This window comes from Salmo trutta, chromosome 17 (genome assembly GCF_901001165.1).
Source record: "Salmo trutta chromosome 17, fSalTru1.1, whole genome shotgun sequence".
NCBI lineage: Eukaryota > Metazoa > Chordata > Actinopteri > Salmoniformes > Salmonidae > Salmo > Salmo trutta.
Window position 1 is genome coordinate 47,497,351 of NC_042973.1, and position 24,237 is coordinate 47,521,587.

A 24,237-nucleotide genomic window follows, 5' to 3' on the forward strand; every position below is an offset into this window, starting at 1 on the left:
TTGCAAATGCATAAAAAAAACTGAAGTTTGGAACCACCAGGACTCTTCTTAGAACTGGCCACCCAGACAAACTGAGAAATCAGTGGAGAAGGGCCTTGGTCAGGGAGGGGACCAAGAGCCCAACGGTCACTCTTAAGGAGCTCCAGAGTTCCTCTGTGGAGATGGGAGAACCTTACAGAAGGACAACCATATCTGCAGCACTCCACCAATCAGGGCTTTATGGTAGAGTGGCCAGACGGAAGCCACCCAAAAGGCACCTAAAGACTCTCAGACCATGAGAAACAAGATTCTCTGGTCTGATGAAACCAAGATTGAACTATTTGGCCTGAATGCCAAGCTTCACGTCTGGAGGAAACCTGGCACCATCCCTACACTGAAGCATGGTGGTGGCAGCATCATGCTGTTGGGATGTTTTTCAGTGGCAGGGACTGGGACACTAGTCAGGATCAAGGGAAAGATGAACGGAGCAAAGTAGAGAAAGATCCTTGATGAAAACCTGCTCCAGAGTGATCAGGACAACAGACTAAGACAAAGGTTCACCTTCCAACAGGACAATGACCCTAAGCACACAGCCAAGACAATATATTTGCAAAAATGTCTAAAAACCTGTGTTTGCTTTGTCATTATGGGGTATTATGTGCAGAAATTAAAAAAATATTTAATCAATTTTATAATAAGGCTATAAGGTATCCAAATGTGGAAGAAGTCAAGGGGTCTGAATACTTTCCGACTGCACTGTATGGCAATGGCTATTTGCATATAGGCCTACTGTAGCTCTGATTGGTTATGGCGCACCGGTCTGTGTAGAGTATGAGCCTGAGTCTTGCCTGTCAATGCAATAGAACCTACTCCAATGCACTCTGACTACAAGAAAATATACTGCTCAAAAAAATAAAGGGAACACTTAAACAACACAATGTAACTCCAAGTCAATCACACTTCTGTGAAATCAAACTGTCCACTTAGGAAGCAACACTGATTGACAATAAATTTCACATGCTGTTGTGCAAATGGAATAGACAACAGGTGGAAATTATAGGCAATTAGCAAGACATCCCCAATAAAAGAGTGGTTCTGCAGGTGGTGACCACAGACCACTTCTCAGTTCCTATGCTTCCTGGCTGATGTTTTGGTCACTTTTGAATGCTGGCGGTGCTTTCACTCTAGTGGTAGCATAAGACGGAGTCTACAACCCACACAAGTGGCTCAGGTAGTGCAGCTCATCCAGGATGGCACATCAATGCGAGCTGTGGCAAGAAGGTTTGCTGTGTCGGTCAGCGTAGTGTCCAGAGCATGGAGGCGCTACCAGGAGACAGGCCAGTACATCAGGAGACGTGGAGGAGGCCGTAGGAGGGCAACAACCCAGCAGCAGGACCGCTACCTCCGCTTTTGTGCAAGGAGGAGCACTGCCAGAGCCCTGCAAAATGACCTCCAGCAGGCCACAAATGTGCATGTGTCTGCTCAAACGGTCAGAAACAGACTCCATGAGGGTGTGAGGGCCCGACGTCCACAGGTGGAGGTTGTGCTTACAGCCCAACACCGTGCAGGACGTTTGGCATTTGCCAGAGAACACCAAGATTGGCAAATTCGCCACTGGTGCCGTGCGCTCTTCACAGATGAAATCAGGTTCACACTGAGCACATGTGACAGACGTGACAGTCTGGAGACGCCGTGGAGAACGTTCTGCTGCCTGCAACATCCTCCATCATGACCGGTTTGGCGGTGGGTCAGTCATGGTGTGGGGTGGCATTTCTTTGGGGGGGCCGCACAGCCCTCCATGTGCTCGCCAGAGGTAGCCTGACTGCCATTAGGTACCGAGATGAGATCCTCAAACCCCTTGTGAGACCATATGCTGGTGCGGTTGGCCCTGGGTTCCTCCTAATGCAAGACAATGCTAGACCTCATGTGGCTGGAGTGTGTCAGCAGTTCCTGCAAGAGGAAGGCATTGATGCTATGGACTGGCCCGCCCGTTCCCCAGACCTGAATCCAATTGAGCACATCTGGGACATCATGTCTCGCTCCATCCACCAACGCCACGTTGCACCACAGACTGTCCAGGAGTTGGCGGATGCTTTAGTCCAGGTCTGGGAGGAGATCCCTCAGGAGACCAGCCGCCACCTCATCAGGAGCATGGCCAGGCGTTGTAGGGAGGTCATACAGGCACGTGGAGGCCACACACACTACTGAGCCTCATTTTGACTTGTTTTAAGGACATTACATCAAAGTTGGATCAGCCTGTAGTGTGGTTTTCCACTTTAATTTTGAGTGTGACTCCAAATCCAGACCTCCATGGGTTGATAAATTGGATTTCCATTGATTATTTTTGTGTGATTTTGTTGTCAGCACATTCAACTATGAAAAGATAAAGGTATTTAATAAGATTATTTCATTCATTCAGATCTAGGATGTGTTATTTTAGTGTTCCCTTTATTTTTTTGAGCAGTGTATATTGCTCAGTTAGTTCTGCATACTAAGTCTTGCATAGTTTGTTTTGGTATGTTACATTGAAAGAGGCAAATATTGAGTTGATTTGTGCACAATTCCCACAGTAGAGCGAAACATTGATAATGGTAACTAAAAAGGGGAAAACTCTAGAAAGTTGAGTGAAGTTCAATCTTGAACTTCTCTGAGTGGGCTGATAGAGGGAACATTGGTGATAGGCCTACTTACTACATACAACATCACTAGAAGCTTAGTAGTTAGGCCTAATTCACCAGCTGTGAATCTGAGTCTACAGGCCTGAAACCCAATGTTTTTCACTCCAGCTACAGTATGGTTGTAGTATCATATGCGCCGACATCATTCATAACTACCTTTGTACCATTTGCATGAATTCAAACTTCAAATACAGAAAATATAAAGACTATTCAAATCTACGGCCTGGCCATTAACCAAACTGTCCTGCTATGGAAAGTGGGAAACCCTATTAATGAGTGCACCTGGAGTGCCAGGGATGTTTAGCAGGCTAGGATCAGATTGCTCATTGAATGAGCAGAGTGGTCATTCCTCCCAAAGGCTTCTTCTAATCTAACACACTTGATCATGTTATAGTCCTACACTAACCTAATTGTCTTAGTCTTACTTCCTTGGGATTCAATGCCTTCCCCTAGTACCCTCAGGGATATTTCTGCCATTGAAATCCTTGGGTGGGCCAAACAGTATAAACTTAAACGACTAAAACCAGATTAAGTATGTAGAAAAGATAATGGGCATATATATTTTTAAATAATATCATCTTTGAGAAATAACAACCACCAAAATAAAAGCTAAACAGTCAGGGAGAATAGAACATTCTAAAAACAATGAAATTAGCTGTATTGATTTTGTTATTATGTTTGAGCAATAGAACACAGCTTTAGCCATGGCAAAATGCATAGAATTGCAGGGAATTGGCTTTAAAATGGCAAAATAATTTCTCAGCGTCATGGCAAAATATGTACAATTGCAGGAAATAAGCTTTAAAACGGTCAAAATAAATCTTAGCTCCATGGAGAACTGTGAAGAATTGCAGGAAATTTGCATTTTAAAGCCAAAGTTTCTCTACACCGCCAAGATGGGGGTGCGGCTGAGCCCTCCACCACCTAAGCCCATTTTTTATCAAGAAAAAACTCTGACCCTGACATATATTGGCTAGCAGCACCTGTACAGAGTGCACTTCTGCTGATGCTAGCCCGCTCTTGACACTTAACTTACTTGGCCAGCCTGGAAAGGTCCAGGCAGCTCTGGTGACTCGAGGACAGCTCAGTGTTAGGAGCATTGAGGGACAGCTGCCTGGTGAGGTTCTGTAGTGTTTCCCTGGCTTAGACTTTCTCCCAAGACAGGGGGCAAGAGTCCCCAAAACAACATCCAAGGTTGACATTTTCAGATTGGTGGCTATTGAAAGCAGAAATGTTGAAGCGAACTAGAGCGATTGGTAGGGTAGGGCAGCCTGGCCTGTCAAAGGAATGGCAAACATTGCTTTCTGTGCTCATGTTACTGACTACACACAAGTTCTAAATTAAGGCCCCCATTCCAGTTGGATCTAGCTACGCTATGTGTGTGTGTGTGTATGCATGCATGCATGTATGTATGTATGTATGTATGTAGAGACATCTGAGGGTCAGTTTAGCACAGGTCCCTCTCACAAACACAAGGGACATTGGTATTTCCACCAAGCTGACACAAACTGAAGTCGCCAGGCTAGGAGATCTCATGAAATCTTAGGGTAGGCCGACATAGCCAATGCTCTGGGCTATATGATGCTCGAAAAAAAAAAACATGCGTAGGCCTATGAGCAGATTTGAGCATGGACCCTACACCAGTTGTTAGGGTCCATGGCAAGCAGAGTTCTACAATGTTGGCACAAAACGGCCCAAGCAGGGTGCCATTTGGGACACAGACTAGATGCATGACAGGGTTTGCCCCATTGCCAACCCTTAGGGCTGTTCTCTCACCTCTGTGCAATTCCATGATAAAGGAATTTAGCTGAGAAACAGATTTTTCACTGTTACCAAACAAATACCATTGATTTCAAAGTTTGACAAACCTTACAACACTATGCACAAGGATTAATACAAAAAAATTCCACTGAACATTTCACAAAAACACATTTACTGGAAGAACTGCGCCGATGCAAAGTTTGCTAATTGAATTTTGGTAAAAATCTCCCGTTTTTTGTGTGACCACATTTTGCAAAAACTCGAAATATTTGTTTTCGAATTAAGATTCAAATATGTCTGCAGAAAGAATGGGGTGTCAGCTATGACATGAGTTTAAATATATATATATATATTTTGGTTAATGAACTACAGTAAGTGAAGTGGATTTACAGTGCCTTTGGAAAGTATTCAGACCCCTTGACTTTTTACACATTTTGTTACATTGCAGCCTTATTCTGAAAATGGATTACAATTTTAAAAAATCATTAATCTACACTAGAGGTCGACCGACTAAGATTTTTCAACGCTGATACCAATACCTATTATTAGAAGAAAAAAAATCGGCTGATTTTTTTATTTATTTGTAATAATGGCAATTACAACAATACTGAATGAACACTTACAACTCCCAAGATTAGGCTGGTGTAACCGCTGTGAAATGGCTAGCTAGTTAGCGAGTGCGCGCTAATAACATTTCAAACGTCACTCACTCTGAGACTTGGAGTAGTTGTTCCCCTTGCTCTACATGGGTAACGCTGCTTCGAGGGTGGCTGTTGTCGATGTGTTCCTGGTTCGAGCCAGGTTCGAGTTGGTCATCTATGAACGTTTGAACATCTTGAAGAACAATCTTGCCTTAATGGCCATGTACTCTTATAATCTCCACCTGGCACAGCCAGAAGAGGACTGAGCGGCCACCCCTCAGAGCCTGGTTCCTCTCTAGGTTTCTTCCCAGGTTCCCTCCTTTCTAGGGAGTTTTCCTAGCCACCGTGCTTCTACATCTGCATTGCTTGCCATTTGGTGTTTTAGGCTGGGTTTCTGTATAGCACTTAGTGACATCTGCTGATGTAAAAAGGGCTTCATAAATACATTTGATTGATTAATTAATCAATGTCTGGCCACAATGTCTGGGAACTCTAGAGCTCGGGCAGAGTGATCATCGAGTTCTTGGTCACCTCTCTGACCAAGGCCCTTCTCCCCCGATTGCTCAGTTTGGCTGGGCAGCCAGCTCTAGGAAGAGTCTTGGTGGGTCCAAACTTCTTCCATTTAAAAATGATGGAGGCCACTATGTTCTTGGGGACCTTCAATGCTGCAGACATTTTTTGGTACCCTTCCCCAGATCTGTGCCTCGACACAATCCTGTCTAGGAGCTCCTTCGACCTCATGGCTTGGTTTTTTTCTCTGACATGCACGGTCAACTGTGGGAACTTATATAGACAGGTATATGCCTTTCCCAAATCAAACCTTTCCAATCAGGATCAATGGAAACAGGATGCACCTGAGCTCAATTGAGTCTCATAGCAAAGGGTCTGAATACGGTTTTAATTTATTTAATACATTTGCAAAAATGTCAAATAATCTGTTTTTGCTTTGCAATTATGGGGTATTGTGTGTAGATTGATGAGGATTGTTTTTATTTAATCAATTTTAGAATAAGGCTGTAACAAATCAACATTTGGAAAAAGTCAAGGGGTCTGAATCCTTTCCGAATGTATACTATAATTTCCCAAAACAATTGACTCTGACATGTTCATATAAACTTCACACGTTGGTGCTCATGGGTCCTCTCCACTAAGAGGTTCTTTCTTTCTTTCTCACCCATGAGTCACAGTAAGGGAGAGAGGAGGAACTGGTAAAAAAGGGAATCTGGCTTTAAAGAGGACTGTGGCACTTCTATTACTTTCTTCACAGCCAGTCAGACACAGCACGCATACTCGAGTCAAGCATATTTTCTCATCCACTTTATGGCTAGATCTCCCTTCATTTCTACTTTATTGGGCTAATCTTCTGCTATGGTCCACTGCTGCACAACACTGACTTCTAGCTTCTAGGGAAATACCCAGAGCTGTTTTTGCATGAGGGGGAGGAAAGTGGAACTCAGAAATAGAAAACTGTAATGTTATAGTAATACCATAGATCAGGGGTTGGCAACAGGCCCGCAAGTGTTTTTTTTGGCCCCCCAAAATTTAGGCAAATCTTTTTTGGAATAATGTTATCTAGTTGCCTACCCCTGCAGTAGATGATATGAGGAACATAACATGATTTGAGGAACATACCCACGGCTGAATCTATTTTCATACCCCTGCCATAAATGATATGGAGGAACATACCATAGAGATCCTATTAAATTACTAAAGGGGCTATGTCACAAACCCTTTAAAGTTACAGAATGTGGTGAAAATGGCAGCCATCTCGGTCAGGGAGAAATCCAAAACCTATCTAATTGGAAGTAGAGTCATAGGTGATTCATTTCCTGCTTTTAATTATGCAGGAAAATAAAAGTAAGGCATGTGATGTATCCGAAATTGTGTAATTGAATTAGTCAACCTAAAATATTGTCACATAATTATAGTTTATACAGTTTATGGGTTTATACAAATGTTCAATATCAATAGCATCTAAAATATATGTAAGACCATAAAATGTCTCATATTTTGGTTGCTATTATATGATAGAATATTTGTTAATTAAAAAAAAAATGTACGGACCCATTCCTCTAAAACTGTCTGACTAGCTAACGCACAGTGTCGATAAGATATTATCAAACAATAAATGTGAAGAATTTATCACATAAATGGTTGTTTTTTAGATGGCGTTGCAGTGGATAGCAGCCCCTTTACGGGCTTCTGACCAATTCTGCTATTTTGTGTGTTAAGATCACCGTAGTTTAACATTTTTTTTGTACATATCGTAGCCATAAAACAGCATCTGGACATCAGAATAGCAATTACCAAACTTGATTTGCATGATAATTTCTACTTCAACGAGTCGGCAGCTCTGGACTTTTTGCTTACTCCGGACAAGACCCTAATCCCTGCGACTCGAAAGAGGAAGCGATGGCGCAAGAGATGAGACGGCATGCTGACGAGACTACGTTGGCAAACAAATAAACCACCTCTACCCTCCGTTCTATTGGTGAATGTACAATCACTAGAGAGAGAACAAACTGGACGAGCTCCGACTATCCTATCAACGGGACCTGAAGAACTGCAATATTCTAGGTTTATCAGTGTTGTGGCTGAACAATGACAATTATACATCTAGCTTGTTTATCCATGCATCGTCTAGATTGAACGGCAGCCTCTGGTAAGACAAAAAGGGGAGGAGTGTGTCCATTTGTTAACAACAGCTGAGGCAATCTCTAATGTTAAGGAAGTCTCAAGATTTGGCTAGTCTGAATTAGAACACCTCAGAATACTAAAACTAGCAATATAGGACCATAAACGAATAAGAAAAAGCACATTGAGGTGGCCATCTCATGACCAGTGATTTTAAATGCTGAAATCCATTTTACCAGCATGTTAACTGTACAACTAGAGGTGACAAAAATCGATGACCTTTACTCCACACACAGAAATGCATACAAGCATATCCCTTGCCCTCCCTTTTGCAAATCTGACCATAACACTATCCTCCTGATTCCTGCTGACAAGCAACACCTCAAACAGGAAGTACCACAGACGCGCTCAATACGGAAGTGGACGCTAAATTAGAGAACTGTTTCGCTAGCACAGATTGGAATATGTTCCAGGATTCATCCTATAACATTGAGGAGTTTACTACATCAGTCACCGGCATGACCAGGAAAACCGTCAATACAGAACTAAAGATTTAATCCAACAACGCCAGTGCTGACGATTGTCGGAAGTGGCAGCGCTAGCAAACTATCACGGATTACAGATTACAAAGGGAAACCTAGCAGTGGGGGCGGTATTTTGACATCCGGATGAAAAGCGTGCTCAAAGTAAACTGCCTGCTACTCAGGCCCAGAAGCTAGGATATGCATATAATTCGATTTGGATAGAAAACAAAAGTTTCTATAACCGTTAAAATAATGTCTGTGAGTATAACAGAACTGAAATGGCAGGCGATACCCCGAGGACAAACCATAAAAAAAATAAAAAATCTGCATACCACTGATTTCAATGCCTGGCACTTTTATAATAGGGCAAAAATCGTCCCCGATTGCAGTTCCTAGGGCTTCCACTAGATGTCAACAGTCTTTAGAAAGAGTTTCAGGATGGTTTTTGGAAAAATTAGGGAGAAGTTGTAGTTTTTCTAAGTGGTTCCCATTTTGGCTGTAGTTTCCAAGCGAATGGCCGAGACAGCGCGTTCTTTTTGTTTATCTCCGGTAAAGACAATAATGATTCTCAGTCTTAAATTGTATTGTTTCTTTGCGTATTAGGGTACCTAAGGATTGATTATAAACGTTGATTGACTTGTTTGGATACGTTTATTGGTAATGTTTGGGATTAATTTTGTATGCATTTTGAAAGAGGGAAACCGAGTGGATTACTGACTGAAGCGCGCCAGCTAAACTGAGTTCTTATGGCTATAAAAAAGGACTTCATCGAACAAAAGGACCATTTGTAATGTAACTGGGACATTTTGGAGTGCCAATAGAAGATGATCTTCAAAAGGTAAGGCATATATTATATCGCTATTTCTGACTTTCGTGTCGCAACTCCCTGGTTGAAAATGATTTGTTATGCATTTGTGTGCTGGACGCTGTCCTCAGATAATTGCATGGTTTGCTTTCGTCGTAAAGCCTTTTTGAAATCTGACACCTTGGCTGTATTAACAAGTTAAGCTATATTCTGATGTATTGCACTTGTGATTTCATTAAAGTTGAATATTTATAGTATTTAATTAGAATTTCGCGCTCTGCAATTTCACTAGATGTTGGCCAGGTGGGACGCTAAATGTCCCACCTATCTGAAATAAGTTAATTGATTAAATCTCAGCTTTCAACACCATAGTGTCCTCAAAGCTCATCACTAAACTCAGGACCCGGGGACTGAACACCTCCCTCTGCAACTGGATCCTGGACTTCGACGGGCCGCACCCAGGTGGTGAGGGTAGGCAACACCACATCCGCCACGCTGACCATCAACACGCGGGCCCCTCAGGGGTGCGTGCTTAGTCCCCTCCTGTATTTCCTCTCCACCCACGACTGCATGGCCGCGAACGACTCCAACACCATCATTAAGTTTCCTGATGACGTGGTAAGCCTGACCATCATTGACGACACTTAGACAGCAGTGTTGTGCCAGGACAACAACCTCTCCCTCAACAAGACAAAGGAGCTGATCGTGGACTTCAGGAAATGGAGGGCTGAGCATGCCTCCATCCACATCGACAGGGCTGTAGTGGAGGGGGTCAAGAGCTTCAAGTTCCTCGGTGTCCATATCACTAAGGAATTAACATGGTCCACACACACCAACAGTCGTGAAGACGGCACAACAACGCCTCTTCCCCCTCAGGAGGCTGAAAAGATTTGGCATGGATGGGCCCTTGGATCCTCAAAAGGTTCTAGATCTGCACCATTGTGACTATCTTGACTAGAGGTCGACCGATTTATGATTTTTCAACGCCGATACCGATTATTGGAGGACCAAAAAAAGCTGATACCGATTAAATTGGCCAAGTTTTTTGTAATTAATTTTATATACATGTATATATATATTTGGTGAAAACAGGCTTATACACTTCAACAAATTTATACAAATTTTAAAAAAGAAATAACTTCTTTACATAAACATTCAGATCCTTTGCTATGAGATTTGAATTTGAGCTCAGGTGCATCCTTTTTCCATTGATCACCCTTGAGATGTATCGACAACTTCATTGGCTTCCACCTGTGGTATATATTCAATTGATTGTACATGATTTATAAAGGCACACACCTGTCTATATAAAAAGGTCCCAAAGTTGACAGTGCATGTCAGAGCAAAAACCAAGCCATGAGTTCGAAGGAATTGTCCGTAGAGCTCCTAGACAGGATTGTGTCGAGGCACAGATCTGGGGAAGGGTACCAACAAAAATCTGTGCAGCATTAAAGGTCCCCAAGAACACAGTGGCCTCCATCATTCTTGAATGGAAGAAGTTTGGAACGACCAAAACTCTTCCTAGAGCTGGCCACCCAGCCAAACTGAGCAACCGGGAGAGGTGAGGTGACCAAGAACCTGATGGTCACAGACAGAGCTCTAGAGTTCCTCTGTGGAAATGGGAGAACCTTCCAGAAGGACAACCATCTCTGCAGCACTCCATCAATCAGGCCTTTATGGTAGAGTGGCCAGACGGAAGCCACTCCTTAGTAAAAAAGGTACATGAAAACCCACTTGGAGTTTGCCAAAATGCACCTAAAGAATCTCAGAACATGAGAAACAAGATTCTCTGGTCTGATGAAACCAAGATTGAACTCTTTGGCCTGAATGCCAAGCGTCACGTCTGGAAGAAACCTGGCATCATCCCTACGGTGAAGCATGGTAAGGGAACCATTATGCTGTGGGGGTGTTTCAGAGACAGGGACTGAGACAGTAGTCAGGATCGAGGAAAGATTAACGGAGCAAAGTACAGAGAGATCCTTGATGAAAACCTGCTCCGGAACTCAGACTGGGGTGAAGGTTCACCTTCCAACAGGACAACCACCCTAAGCACACAGCCAAGACAACACAGGAGTGGCTTCAGGACAAGTCTCTGAATGTCCTTGAGTGACCCAGCCAGAGCCCGGACTTAAACCCGATCAAACATCTCTGGAGAGACCTGAAAATAGCTATGCAGCGTCGCACCCCATCCAACCTGACTAAGCTTGAGAGGATCTGCAGAGAAGAATGGGAGAAACTCCCCAAATACAGGTGAGCCAAGCTTGTAGTGTCATTCCCAAGACTCGATGCTGTAATCGCTGCCAAAGGTGCTCCAACAAAGTACTGAGTAAAGTGTCTGAATACTTATGTAAATATGATGTTTCTTTTTAATAAATGAGCAAAAATCCAAAAACCTGTTTTTGCTTTGTCATTATGGGGCATTGTGTGTATTTAATACATTTTACAATAAGGCTGTAACAAAATGTGAAAAAAGTAAATGGGTTTGAATACTTTCCGAAGGCACTGCATATCACCAGAAGTACATTTACCATGAATTCCTAATCTACATGTTTCATTGGTTACGGTAGTTTATGTTAATACTTTCAATATTATTATTCCAGTCTTCCCGTTATCATTGTCATATTGGACACATTGCTTGCAGAGTGCACAACCTATTGCTACACTTGTGAGAAACAAGTATTGGTTTATTTTATTCCATTTACGAGTTGTCAAATTTAGTCAGTCTTGTGTTTGGAGCGCTCGTGTCAATGTTGAGTTAGGATGTGCGCGCATAGAAGTAGGCCTATAGGATATCTGGCCTGCACGTAAATGTAGGCATATACATGTCTGTTTTTACATCCACTGAGAATTACAATAGGTCCTCAATGTATTTGAAAAATCTTTCCAGCTCTCTCCCTTTCTAAAACCACTCAGCGTGAATGGGAAAAATGTCATGCTCAGATCCAGTGGAAACGTCATAAAAATAGGCCTACCTGATTAATTCTTATCAGTGCTTGACTTGGACTGAAATAAGTTCTGGTACGCATTTTGGGTGCTGGTACTGTTTAAATGTAGGTGCTATACAATATTTTTTAGCTAATATTCTATAAGAGGAACAGGAGCTCAAGCAGTAGAAAATGTGAGGTGCCAGTACTCAGCTCCTGCCGAAGTCAAGCACTGCTTCTTATCCCTTGCGCAAATAGCGGTGTCTGTCCAGCACTCACTGGCACGGAAACTCAAGAGCCCAGAATAAGTTTGCTAGCGCAAGTTTTGGGCTTGACCCAAGTTAATAGTAGTACAGTAGCACAATGTGTCAAGTTCGTTGCAGACAGGACATGTGTAGCCAATGTGATTTATAGGATATTTAAAATAAGGATATTTTCTACCTGCAGGCTGCAATGTTTTTATTTGTTGGCTTTATGTAGGCTATTTTTTGATAGCTGGCAATGGCAATAAAAAGTAACTTCTATGTTTGTATCCTGTTCATTCAGATGTGGATAGAATTGTGATTAACCAAGTGACAATGATTGAGATAGGAAGACGTTATTATAAATTAAACTATTTCACTAAAATGTGCAAATGAAAACCATAACTGGCACGCAGATCAGTAGAAACATTTTATTTATTTTCATGTACAGTGCCTTCAGAAAGTATTCATACCCCTTGATTTATTCCACTTTTTTTTTATGTTACAGCTAGAAATTAAAATGTATTAAATAAACATGACTGTTCAAAAGTTTACGGTCACTTAGAAATGTCCTTGTTTTTGAAAGAAAAGCAAATTTTTTGTCCATTAAAATAACATCAAATTGATCAGCAATACAGTGTAGACATTAATGTTGTAAATGACTATGCTCGCTAGAAACGGTCGATTTTGAATGGAATATCTACATAGGCCCATTATCAGCAACCGTTATTCCTATGTTCCAATGGCACGTTGTGTTAGCTAATCCAAGTTTATCATTTTAAAAGGCTAATTGATAATTAGAAAACCCTTTTGCAATTATGTTAGCACAGCTGAAAACCGTTGTTCTGATTAAAGCAGCAATAAAAAAAAAACTGGCCTTCTTCAGACTAGTTGAGTATCTGGAGCATCAGCATTTGTGGGTTCGATTACAGGTTCAAAATGGCCAGAAACAAAGAACTTTCTTCTGAAACTCGTCACTCTATTCTTGTTCTGAGAAATGAAGGCTATTCCATGCGAGAAATTGCTAAGAAACTGAAGATCTCGTACAATGATGTGTACTACTCCCTTAACAGAACAGCGCAAAATGTTTCTGACCAGAATAGATAGAGGAATGGGATGCCCCAGTGCATAACGGAGAAAGAGGACAAGTACATTAGAGTGTCTAGCTTGAGAAACAGACGCCTCACAAGTCCTCAACTGGCAGCTTCATTAAATAGTACACGCAAAAGACTAGTCTCATCGTCAACAGTGAAGAGGCAACTGACTCCGGGATGCTGGTCTTCTAGGCAGAGTTGCAAAGAAAAAGCCATATTTCAGACTGGCCAATAAAAAGAAAAGATTAAGATGGATAAAAGAACACAGATACTGGACAGAGGAAGATTGGAAAAAGTGTTATGGACAGACAAATCTAAGTTTGAGGTGTTCGGATCACAAAGAACATTTGTGACATGCAGAAAAAATGAAGATCCTACAACAGGACAATGACCCAAAGCACAGCTCCAAACTATGCAAGAACTATTTAGGGAAGAAGCAGTCAGCTGGTATTCTGTCTATAATGGAGTGGCCAACACAGTCACCGCATCTCAACCCTATTGAGCTGTTGTGGGAGCAGCTTGACCGTATGGTACGTAAGAAGTGCCCATCAAGTCAATCCAACTTTTGGGAGGAGCTTCAGGAAGCATGGGGTGAAATCTCTTCAGATTACCTCAACAAATTGACAACTAGAATGGGAAGGTCTGCAAGGCTATAATTGCTACAAATGGAGGATTATTTGACAAAAGCAAAGTTTGAAGGACACAATTATTATTTCAATTAAAAATCATTATTTATAACCTTGTCAACATCTTGACTATATTTCCTATTAATTTTGCAGCTCATTTCATGTATGTTTTCATGGAAAACAAGGACATTTCTAAGTGACCCAAACTTTTGAACGGTAGTGTATCTACACCCCATAATGATCAAGTGCAAACATGTTTTTTGACATTTAAGACAATTTACTGAAAATTATGTAAATTATATTTAAGTATTCACACCCGAGTCGATACTTTGTAAAAGCACCTTTGAGAAAGGATTCCGTGACGACTAATTTAGCAACCGCGTGACGCAGCATGACAACGTGAACGCAATGGTCGACAGTCTGCTGGGTGGGGCATTTTACGTTCCTTTATTCATTGGATTCCTATCGCCTTTCTATAATATCTATGGCAACAGCACCATGCATGCACCCTGGTCGAAATAGGCAGAAAAATATGGGGGGAAAAAATAGCTAGAACCTACGTTAAATTGCAGATTTCTAGAGATAGGAATATCGCAAAAATATACTCAATGGCTCATTCAAGAGAAGACATCTTCCCGAGTTATGTATTGAAATCTGACGTGTATGATCAAATCTAAATTTTATTAGTCACATGCGCCGAATACAACAGGTGAAACGCTTACTTACGAGCCTCTAACCAACAATGCAGTTAAAAAAATACAACAAAAATAAATGAATAGGAATACAAAGTAGATTGCAAAAACATCTAACTTCCAGTGTAGTATGAGCGACTTTATCACAGTGCTACATCATACCGGACGGATTTCTGCCTGCTTGAATGCCAATAACTCAGAAACACGTGAAAACATGAAATGCATAAAAAAACAATATAACATTCAAAATGGGTGAACATTTCCTTTAACAGAATATGAACTTTTAAAAGTAAGGTTTTCACTGTGCAGTTACTTTAAAAGGTGCAATACTTTATGCAGAAATCGCATTTCCTGGTTGCTAAATTTAAAATAGTTCACCTACTTTCAAGTTTTTGGGACAAAACTGGAAGTCATTGTGTAGAGAATCATTGTACCATCTAAAACACTGAAATATTTGAAGCTGGTGTACAAAACCAAAAATAAAAGATGCAAAAATAAAAAATAACAGAACGCATAGAAATAGCACACACAGAACAGATCTACCTCTTCTTAAACTTGCTTTCAATGAAAGATCTATAACTCATATTTCTATGTTAATTTGGTCAGGTCGCCCAAAAAGTTACATATTGCAGCTTTAAGACATTGTGATGTCATCAGCAAAAATGTGGTTGTGGGTGAGGCTGAGCATTCATGCCACACTGAACCTGGCACCTAAGTCAAGTACAGTGACTTTGCATTTCAACATGCATGTCTGGTCTGCTTCCCCAGGCCCATTCCAGTTCTTACCACTCTGCCCCTACCTCAACCCCCCACGACACACACGTTTGCTCGACAGCAAACATACACAAACACCAATGACAGTAAAAAAAGACAGAGACAAGAAAACACACTATAGTGCACAATGAACTGGTGATTTCATACCAAATATGTCCCTCAGCTAGTCTGTGTATCTAAATGTTGCCTGGCCCTCCACTCCTCAGCCAGCCAGCTGGCCCACTGAAAGAGCACATTCTTCCATCTGCTCCTCACCACTACTCTGTCACAGAGGACAGAGAGACTAGATGCTGTTCACAAGGAACCACATAATCAAATGCCAACTTTGACATAACATTTTTAATGAAAATCATATGACTGACTATGCTATGACTGACTGACTATGACTGACAAGCCAACAATGACTTATTCTGACCCCCCAAGTGCTTGTTGAGCCTCTCCTGAAATCATAAAAGGCAACCAGAAAACACATGCCATGTGTTTGATAAAATGGTTACAGAAGTAAACACTAAGTATTTCATAATCATACAGCTATCTAATATACTGAAGAAAAATATAAAAACGCAACATGTAAAGTGTTGGTCCCATTTTTCATGAGCTGAAATTAAAGATCCTAGAAATTTTCCATACGCACAAAAAGCTTTTCTCTCAAATGTTGTGCACAAATTTGTTTACATCCCTATTACTGAGAATTCCTCTTTTGCCACGATAATCCATCCACCTGACAGTGGCATATCAAGAAGCTGATTAAACAGCATGATGATTACACACGTGCACCTTGTACTGGGGACAATAAAAGGCCACTCTAAAATGTGCAGTTTTGTCACACAACACAATGCCACAGACGTCTCAAGCTAAGGGAGCGCGTAACTGGCATGCTGACTGCAGGAATGTTCAACAGATGTGTTGCCAGATAATTAAATGTACATTTTTTGACCATAAGCCATCTCCAACATAATTTTAGAGAATTTGGCAGTACATCCAACCGGCCTTACAACCACAGACCACATGTAACCACGCCAGCACAGGACCTCCACATACAGCTTCTTCACCTGTAGGATTGTCTGGGGGGAGGGGGGTGCCGAGGAATATTTCTGTCTGAATAAAGCCTTTTTGTGGGGAAAGACTAATTCTGATTGGCTGGGCATAGATCCCGAGTGGGTGGACCTGACTCCCAAGTGGGTGGGCCTATGCCCTTCCAGGCCCACCCATGGCTACGCCTCTGCCCAGTCATGTGAAATCGATAGATATGGGCCTAATTTATTTATTTCAATTGACTGATTTCCTTCTATGAACTAACTCAGTAAAAAAGTTTATATTTTTGGCCGGTATAGTTAGCTAACTACCCACATCAGACATCTCACATATCTATTTTATACCCCTATCCGAGACAGACTTAAAAAAAACCAAATATATATATTAAAATGGATGATTACTACAAACACAGTCACGGTTTCAAAGATGAGACATTCCTTACTGTCTAGTCACGTACGTTAGCTAAATAGTGGATTTGCTAGCTGGGTAAAAAAAAAGAAAGACAAAGAAAAATTAATTGAACTGCAACGTTAGCGCACAATCTGGCTGCATGCTTGTAATAGGTACGGTTAGCTAAAGTAATGTAATTGCATTTGGAACATGACTTTGCTAGATAGCTAAGGGGTTGCGGAGTAGCTAGCAAAGTTAGCAAATATGAAAACTTTGAAAGTGTGGTTACAGTGTCCACAAACACTATACACAAAATGTGAACATGTTGAATTGTCTTACCGAGAAATGAGTTATGTGAAAGCCAGCAATAACCACATTGTCGTACTAGCTAAAACTAGCTAGGCTATCCTAGCAAAACAAGCGAGAGAAGAACAAGACTTATGTCTGGCTGGAGCGCGAGACTGTAGACGTGTCTGCTAGCAAACACGCATTAGCTCGAGCTAGTCCCAATGAACTTTCTTAGCAAGCAAGTTACCTACCTAAAACTTTGAAGTCGTTAAAAATGGACGTTGACATAAGAGACTCTCACCTGTGGTCAGGTTGTCGCTGTATCGGAATGGCACTCGTAAAATGTAAACCAAAAAATACCATAACAATGAACCAGGCTGTCAGAAGTATGTCCAAGACCAGGCAATGGAGGACTTGAGTTGCTCTATTAATAAGCCTGTCCCATTTTCAGCCATGATACTCTGGGCTCTCGGTGTATTCTGGGACGATGTATGATACTTCAATAACTTTAAAGGATGGAAACAAACATATGACTCCTTTGATAAAAACCTGTCATTTGAGAGTTCATTAGTATAGTACAACAAAACATACACAAAAACATATTCAAATTATTTAGGAAAGATGACTACCTTCCACCTTTTTTTAAACGAGAACAAGGCAACAGTAAACATGTTGTCCCACAGAGGGCCAATTAGTGACAACAATTCAAACTCAAACAGGACAGTGGATATATTGTACATGTTCTATCTTTGGAATTTCAGTCGATTACTATAGCACTCCCCTTGGGCCTATCAGTGTAATTCTGTAAATGCCAGATCTCTATGGCATCATTCACCCAAAATCAGGCCAGTGTTGTCTGAGATATTTTGTGTGTGACTAACATACGAACGGACTGAGACAGATCCATAGTCCCCCTCCGATTTCATTGTGGGGGACAATAACAATGTTTTAGCCCTCCACGGTGAAAATAGAAACAAGAAATAAGCTAAAGAAAAAGGACAGAGCCCTCCAAACGACCTCTCCAATCAGTCTTGCGAGAAAGAGTGACAGCTTAGTAAATTCTGTCTTGTATGACTGCTCAGTGTATCATTAACCATGATACAAAAAAAGCCAACAGTAAACATGTAGTCCCCCATGAATGATGCAGCGCCTCCCTTGGGCCAATCAGTGTAATTTAGTAAATTACAGATCTCTGTGGCAAGACGCATCATTCACCCAAGTTTCCTCAACATCGTGCCATTGGTGTCTGAGATATCACGTGTGACTAACGTACATACAGTTGATTACTAGAGCGGCCCCCTTGGGCCAATCAGTGTAATTTTGTAAATGCTGGATCTCTATGGCGAGATGCTTCACTCATCTAAGTTTAATCAAAATTGGGCCAGTGGTGTCTGAGAAATCGCATGGGTTATCCCTGACCATATGTGCCAAATTTCAGCATTCTGAGTCAGATCAAGAGATATAAACGTGTGCCCATTATAGCACCACTGTGTGGTCGATATGAATGTTCTTGCATATGTTGATTCTTGACAGTTTTGCAACATGTACCAAATTGTGTTACGAATATCCTTGACTGATTGATATGCATTTATATATGCATTTATGTTTATTGTTTTAGGTACTAGTCTGGAAAATATTGTCAGACCTTTGTCCATAGATACCACATATCAAGTTTCGTTCCAATCAGTCATTCGGTGCCAGAAGAGCAGCATTTTATTTTTATTTTTCTTATTTAAAAATATATATTTAACCCCTCCCCCCCACCCCACCCCCTTCGTAGGACAAATGTCTTGTTTTTTTTACAGCTTTTTTGCTACATATACATACATTTTACATATATATTTTACATATATATTTTTACATACATGGTACTTTTATATAAAGCAGTCACATAACAATAATACATTACCAAACATAAACTCTTTAATCCCAACCCTCAACCACTCTCAGCCCATCCCACCTATAGCATCACCATAGACAACCCTCGTTTGGTTTCCATGTGCCATATATTTTTAAATTATGCTGTGATGATTTACATAGTTTTTGAACCTTTTTAATCGTATAGTATCCACAGATTGTGAGCTAAAGATGAAAACCTTTCCTATGAGTATTTTTTATATTATTTATTGACTGACTATGGCTTTCCAAATCACCCAACACTGCTATTTGTAAGGTTAATTTTAAATGCATGTTGTGATTTTTTTAAGCATTCCTGAACCTGTGAACAGAAACAAGCTACATAGGGGCAACACCAGAATAAATTATCTATTGATTCTGTCTCTTCGCAGCAAAATCTACAGAGCTGAGATTGTTGTATGCCCCATATATATAGCATTCTGTTGGTGGCAAGAATGTTATATAATAATTTAAATTCAAAAACTCTAAATGTTGAATCAAGTGTAGTTTTTTGTACCAGTTCATAAACCATGTGTCATGGAAGTGGTACATTGAAAAGCTCCTCCCATTTATTTTACAACCTGCATTGCTCAGCTGTCAACATATTTGTCCTCAGATGAAACTGGTATATTTTTCAATTTATGCCAGTCCCTTTCAGCCAATTTGTATCTTTAATATATGGCAGACAAACAACTTCCCTACCTTCTCCATTTTCCACTTGCCTCCTCCATTGTTGTGGTAGTGCTGCAATCAGTTGGTTGTAAATTTGGATTAAGTAGATATTCCCATTTTCAATAACTGCATATGTGACATACAGTTGAAGTCGGAAGTTTACATACACTTAGGTTGGAGTCATTAAAATTCATTTTTCAACCACTCCACAAATTTCTTGTTAAAAAACTACAGATATGGCAAGTAGGTTAGGACATCTACTTTGTGCATGACACAAGTCATTTTTCCAACAATTGTTTACAGACAGATTATTTCACTTATAACTCACAGTATCACAATTCAAGTGGGTCAGAAGTTTACATACACTAAGTTGACTGTGCCTTTAAACAGCTTGGAAAATTCCAGAAAATTATGTCATGGCTTTATAAGCTTCTGACAGGTTAATTGACATCATTTGAGTCAATTGGAGGTGTACCTGTGGATGTATTTCAAGGCCTACCTTCAAACTCAGTGCCTCTTTGCTTGACATCATGGGAAAATCAAAAGAAATCAGTCAAATGTCTGGTTCATCCTTGCGAGCAATTTCCAAATGCCTGAAGGTACCACGTTCATATGTACAAACAATAGTATGCAAGTATAAACACCATGGGACCACGCAGCCGTCATACCGCTCAGGAAGGAGACGCGTTCTGTCTCCTAGATATTAGCGTACCTTGGTGCGAAAAGTGCAAATCAATCCCAGAACAACAACAAAGGACCTTGTGAAAATGCTGGAAGAAACAGGTACAAAGTATCTCTATCCACAGTAAAACGAGTCCTATATCGACATAACCTGAAAGGCCGCTCAGCAAGGAAGAAGCCACTGCTCCAAAACCACCATAAAAAAGCCAGACTACGGTTTGCAACTGCACATGGGGACAAAGATCGTACTTTTTGGAAAAATGTCCTCTGGTCTGATGAAACAAAAATAGAACTGTTTGGCCATAATGACCATCATTATGTTTGGAGGAAAAAGGGGGAGGCTTGCAAGCCAAAGAACACCATCCCAACCGTGAAGCACAGGAGTGGCAGCATCATGTTGTGTGGGTGCTTTGCTGCAGGAAGGACTGGTGCACTTCACAAAATAGATGGCATCAGGAGGATGGAAAATTATGTGGATATATTGAAGCAACATCTCAAGACATCAGTCAGGAAGTTAAAGCTTGGTTGCAAATGGGTCTTCCAAATGGACAATGACCCCAAACATACTTCCAAAGTTTTGGCAAAATGGCTTAAAGACAACAAAGTCAAGGTATTGGAGTGGCCATCACAAAGCCCTGACCTCAATCCCATAGAAAATTTGTTGGCAGAACTGAAAAAGCGTGTGCGAGCAAGGAGGCCTACAAACCTGGCTCAGTTACACCAGCTCTGTCTGGAGGAATGGGCCAAAATGCACCAAACTTATTGTGGGAAGCTTGTGGAAGTCTACCCGAAACGTTTGACCCAAGTTAAACAATTTCAAGGTAATGCTACCAAATACTAATTGAGTGTATGTATACTTCTGACCCACTGGGAATGTGATGAAAGAAATAAAAGCTGAAATAAATCATTCTCTCTACTATTCTGACATTTCACATTCTTAAAATAAAGTGGTGATCCTAACTGACCTAAAACAGGGAATTTTTACTAGGATTAAATGTCAGGAATTGTGAAAAACTGAGTTTAAATGTATTTGGCTAAGGTGTATGTAAACTTCCGACTTCAACTCTAACTCCTCCATTTCTATTCATCATTTCATTATGAAATATAATACCATTTAAAAAAAATCCATAAAGAATGTTTTTCATTTATCAGTATATTTTTATATAAGCATAACATTTGTTGTAATGGTTGTTATATATTTTCTGGAGGATAAAACTGAAATTCTAACCAGCTTTGTATGGCTTGTTTAAGAAAGGGCGATACTTTAAACAAAATGTAATTTTCAATTAGTCGGAAATGAGAAGTTGTAATCTTTTTAAAGGAAAAAAGGCCATTTTTGAACAAAGGATGAGCCTTTCTTAATAATCTCCTGGAGAACCATTTCACAAGTATAATTTATGTATGAGTGAAGCTTTTAGTGAGATTTTTAAAGCTTTAATATTTAATAATTTTAGCCGCCCAAACTCATATTCATTATATAAATAGGCACGTTTAATTTTGTCTGGCTTAGCGTTCCAAATAAAATGAAATATTTTGTTGCTCATATGATTTAAAAAATGAGTAATCTGGAGTAGGCAGTGCCATTAGTAAGTAAGTAAACTGTGATAGGACCAAAGAGTTAATCAATGTGATTTTACAATAAATAGACAAGTATTTACCTCTCCATGGTTGCAGAATATTATCTTTTTTTTATTTTTTACTTTCTATTGAAATGAATTGTGGTCAGTTAATTTATATTTTTTGAGATGTGAATACCAAGTAAGTCTACTTCACTATCCACCCATGTTATTGGTAAACTACAAGGTAGTGTAAACACTGTTTTTTAATGATACGTAATATGGTACACTAGTTATAATTAGTTTTTATCCAAATAGGCTAGAAAAGTGATCAAGATCTTCAATGAGACTGCAGGGATCCAGATTGCGGACTTAAGAAAAAACTAGAGTCATCGGCGTACATTGACACCTTTGTTTTTATCCACAGGATTTCTAACCCCTTGATGTTCTTGTTGGATCTAATTTTTAAAGCTAACATTTCAATGGCCATAATAAATAGATATGGAGACAACAGACAGCCTTGTTTTACTCCTCTTAAAAGCTCAATACATTCTGAGAAGTAACCATTATTTAACTTTAACCCATTGTATAAGAGATTCACCAAAATTAAAGTAATCCAGGTGGCAGGTAGCCTAGTGGTTAGAGCGTTGGGCCAGTAACCGAAAGGTTGCTAAATTGAATCCCCAAGCTGACAAGGTAAAAATCTGTCGTTCTGCCCTTGAACAAGGCAGTTAACCCACTGTTCCTAGGCCGTCATTGTAAATAAGAATTTGTTCTTAACTGACTTGCCTAGTTAAATAAAAAAATACAAATTCAAGTCGTACTTTATCAACCACCTTTTCAAAATCTGCTATGAAGACCAGGCCTGGGTCCCTGCTCATCTTCGTGAATGTGCCTTAGGCATACTGCAAGGAGGCATGAGGACTGCAGATGTGGCCAGGGCAATAAATTGCAATGTCCGTACTGTGAGAAGCCTAAGACAGCGCTACAGGGAGACAGGACGGACAGCTTATCGTCCTCGCAATGGCAGACCACATGTAATAACACCTGCACAGGATCGGTACATCGGACCTGCGGGACAGGTACAGGATGGCAACAACAACTGCCCGAGTTACACCAGGAACGCACAAGGCCTGTACTCTGGAGTGGGATCGATTTGGAGGTGGAGGGTCTGTCATGGTCTAGAGCGGTGTGTCACAGCATCATCGGACTGAGCTTGTTGTCATTGCAGGCAATCTCAACGCTATGCGTTACAGGGAAGACATCCTCCTCCCTCATGTGGTACCCTTCCTGCAGGCTCATCCTGACATGACCCTCCAGCATGACAATGCCACCAGCCATACTGCTCGTTCTGTGCGTGATTTCCTGCAAGACAGGAATGTCAGTGTTCTGCCATGGCCAGCGAAGAGCCCGGATCTCAATCCCATTGAGCATGTCTGGGACGTGTTGGATCGGAGGGGGAGGGCTAGGGCCATTCCCCCCAGAAATGTCCGGGAACTTGCAGGTGCCTTGGTGGAAGAGTGGGGTAACATCTCACAGCAAGAACTGGCAAATCTGGTGCAGTCCATGAGGAGGAGATGCACTGCAGTACTTAACGCAGCTGGTGGCCACACCAGATACTGACTGTTAGTTTTGATTTTGACCCCCCATTTGTTCAGGGACACATTATTCCATTTCTGTTAGTCACATGTGGAACTTGTTCAGTTTATGTCCCAGTTGTTGAATCTTATGTTCATACAAATATTTACACGTAAAGTTTGCTGAAAATAATCACAGTTGACAGTGAGGACATTTCTTTTTTTTGCTGAGTTTAGTTGTACCATAATTTGCACTGTTAAGTATACTGTAGCTGCAACTTTGTAAACCTCCAATTGTCCTAATATTCCACCCACTAAAACCTCCCCCCATATCTAGGTCTGTTGTCACTAAGACCATCAGACCATCTCCCTGACTCATGACGCACCTTTGCGTCCTAAGGCAAACCCTTGGCCGACAATTGGCATTGGCCAGAGGGAAATATGGGCAGTCCCACGATTACATAAGTATCTATGAGGATGCTTAAGAGAATTAGCCAAATAACACTGAAAACAGTCAGAAAAAAATTAATAGTAACAAGAGAATATTAATAGAAATAACAGCACAATCTTATAAATGCATACTGATATTAGAAAGTCCTAGCAAAGTTATAAACATGTCAGCCCAGCCTGCTCGGTTCATTGGATTCAATTGCTTAATTTTTCTTATTTATTAAAAAATGTTTTTATAGATAACCTAAATATATTGCAAGACCAGTCCTTTTTTATGTCCATTACATGCAAGACATATTTCCTGTTATATTCTGACAA

General features: G+C 40.7%; 1 protein-coding gene across 5 annotated transcripts in view; it reads right to left on the reverse strand.

Moving 5' to 3' along the window:
* The window catches only part of LOC115152319 (suppressor of tumorigenicity 7 protein homolog), a 73,604-nt gene extending 56,005 nt beyond the window's left edge, over window positions 1-17,599 (reverse strand). The window contains exon 1 of one of the 5 annotated variants that reach the window (XM_029697087.1): window positions 17,389-17,599. Coding sequence is in view for 1 of the 5 variants with exons in the window: in XM_029697085.1 (XP_029552945.1) it covers window positions 17,339-17,375 (37 nt within the window). In the remaining 4 variants the exon portion in view is untranslated. Of the gene's footprint in view, window positions 1-17,138; window positions 17,285-17,338 lie in introns of those variants that run through there. The other 4 variants (XM_029697089.1, XM_029697085.1, XM_029697088.1 and 1 more) reach the window with 4 other exon arrangements.
* Window positions 17,600-24,237: the final 6,638 nt, after the last annotated feature.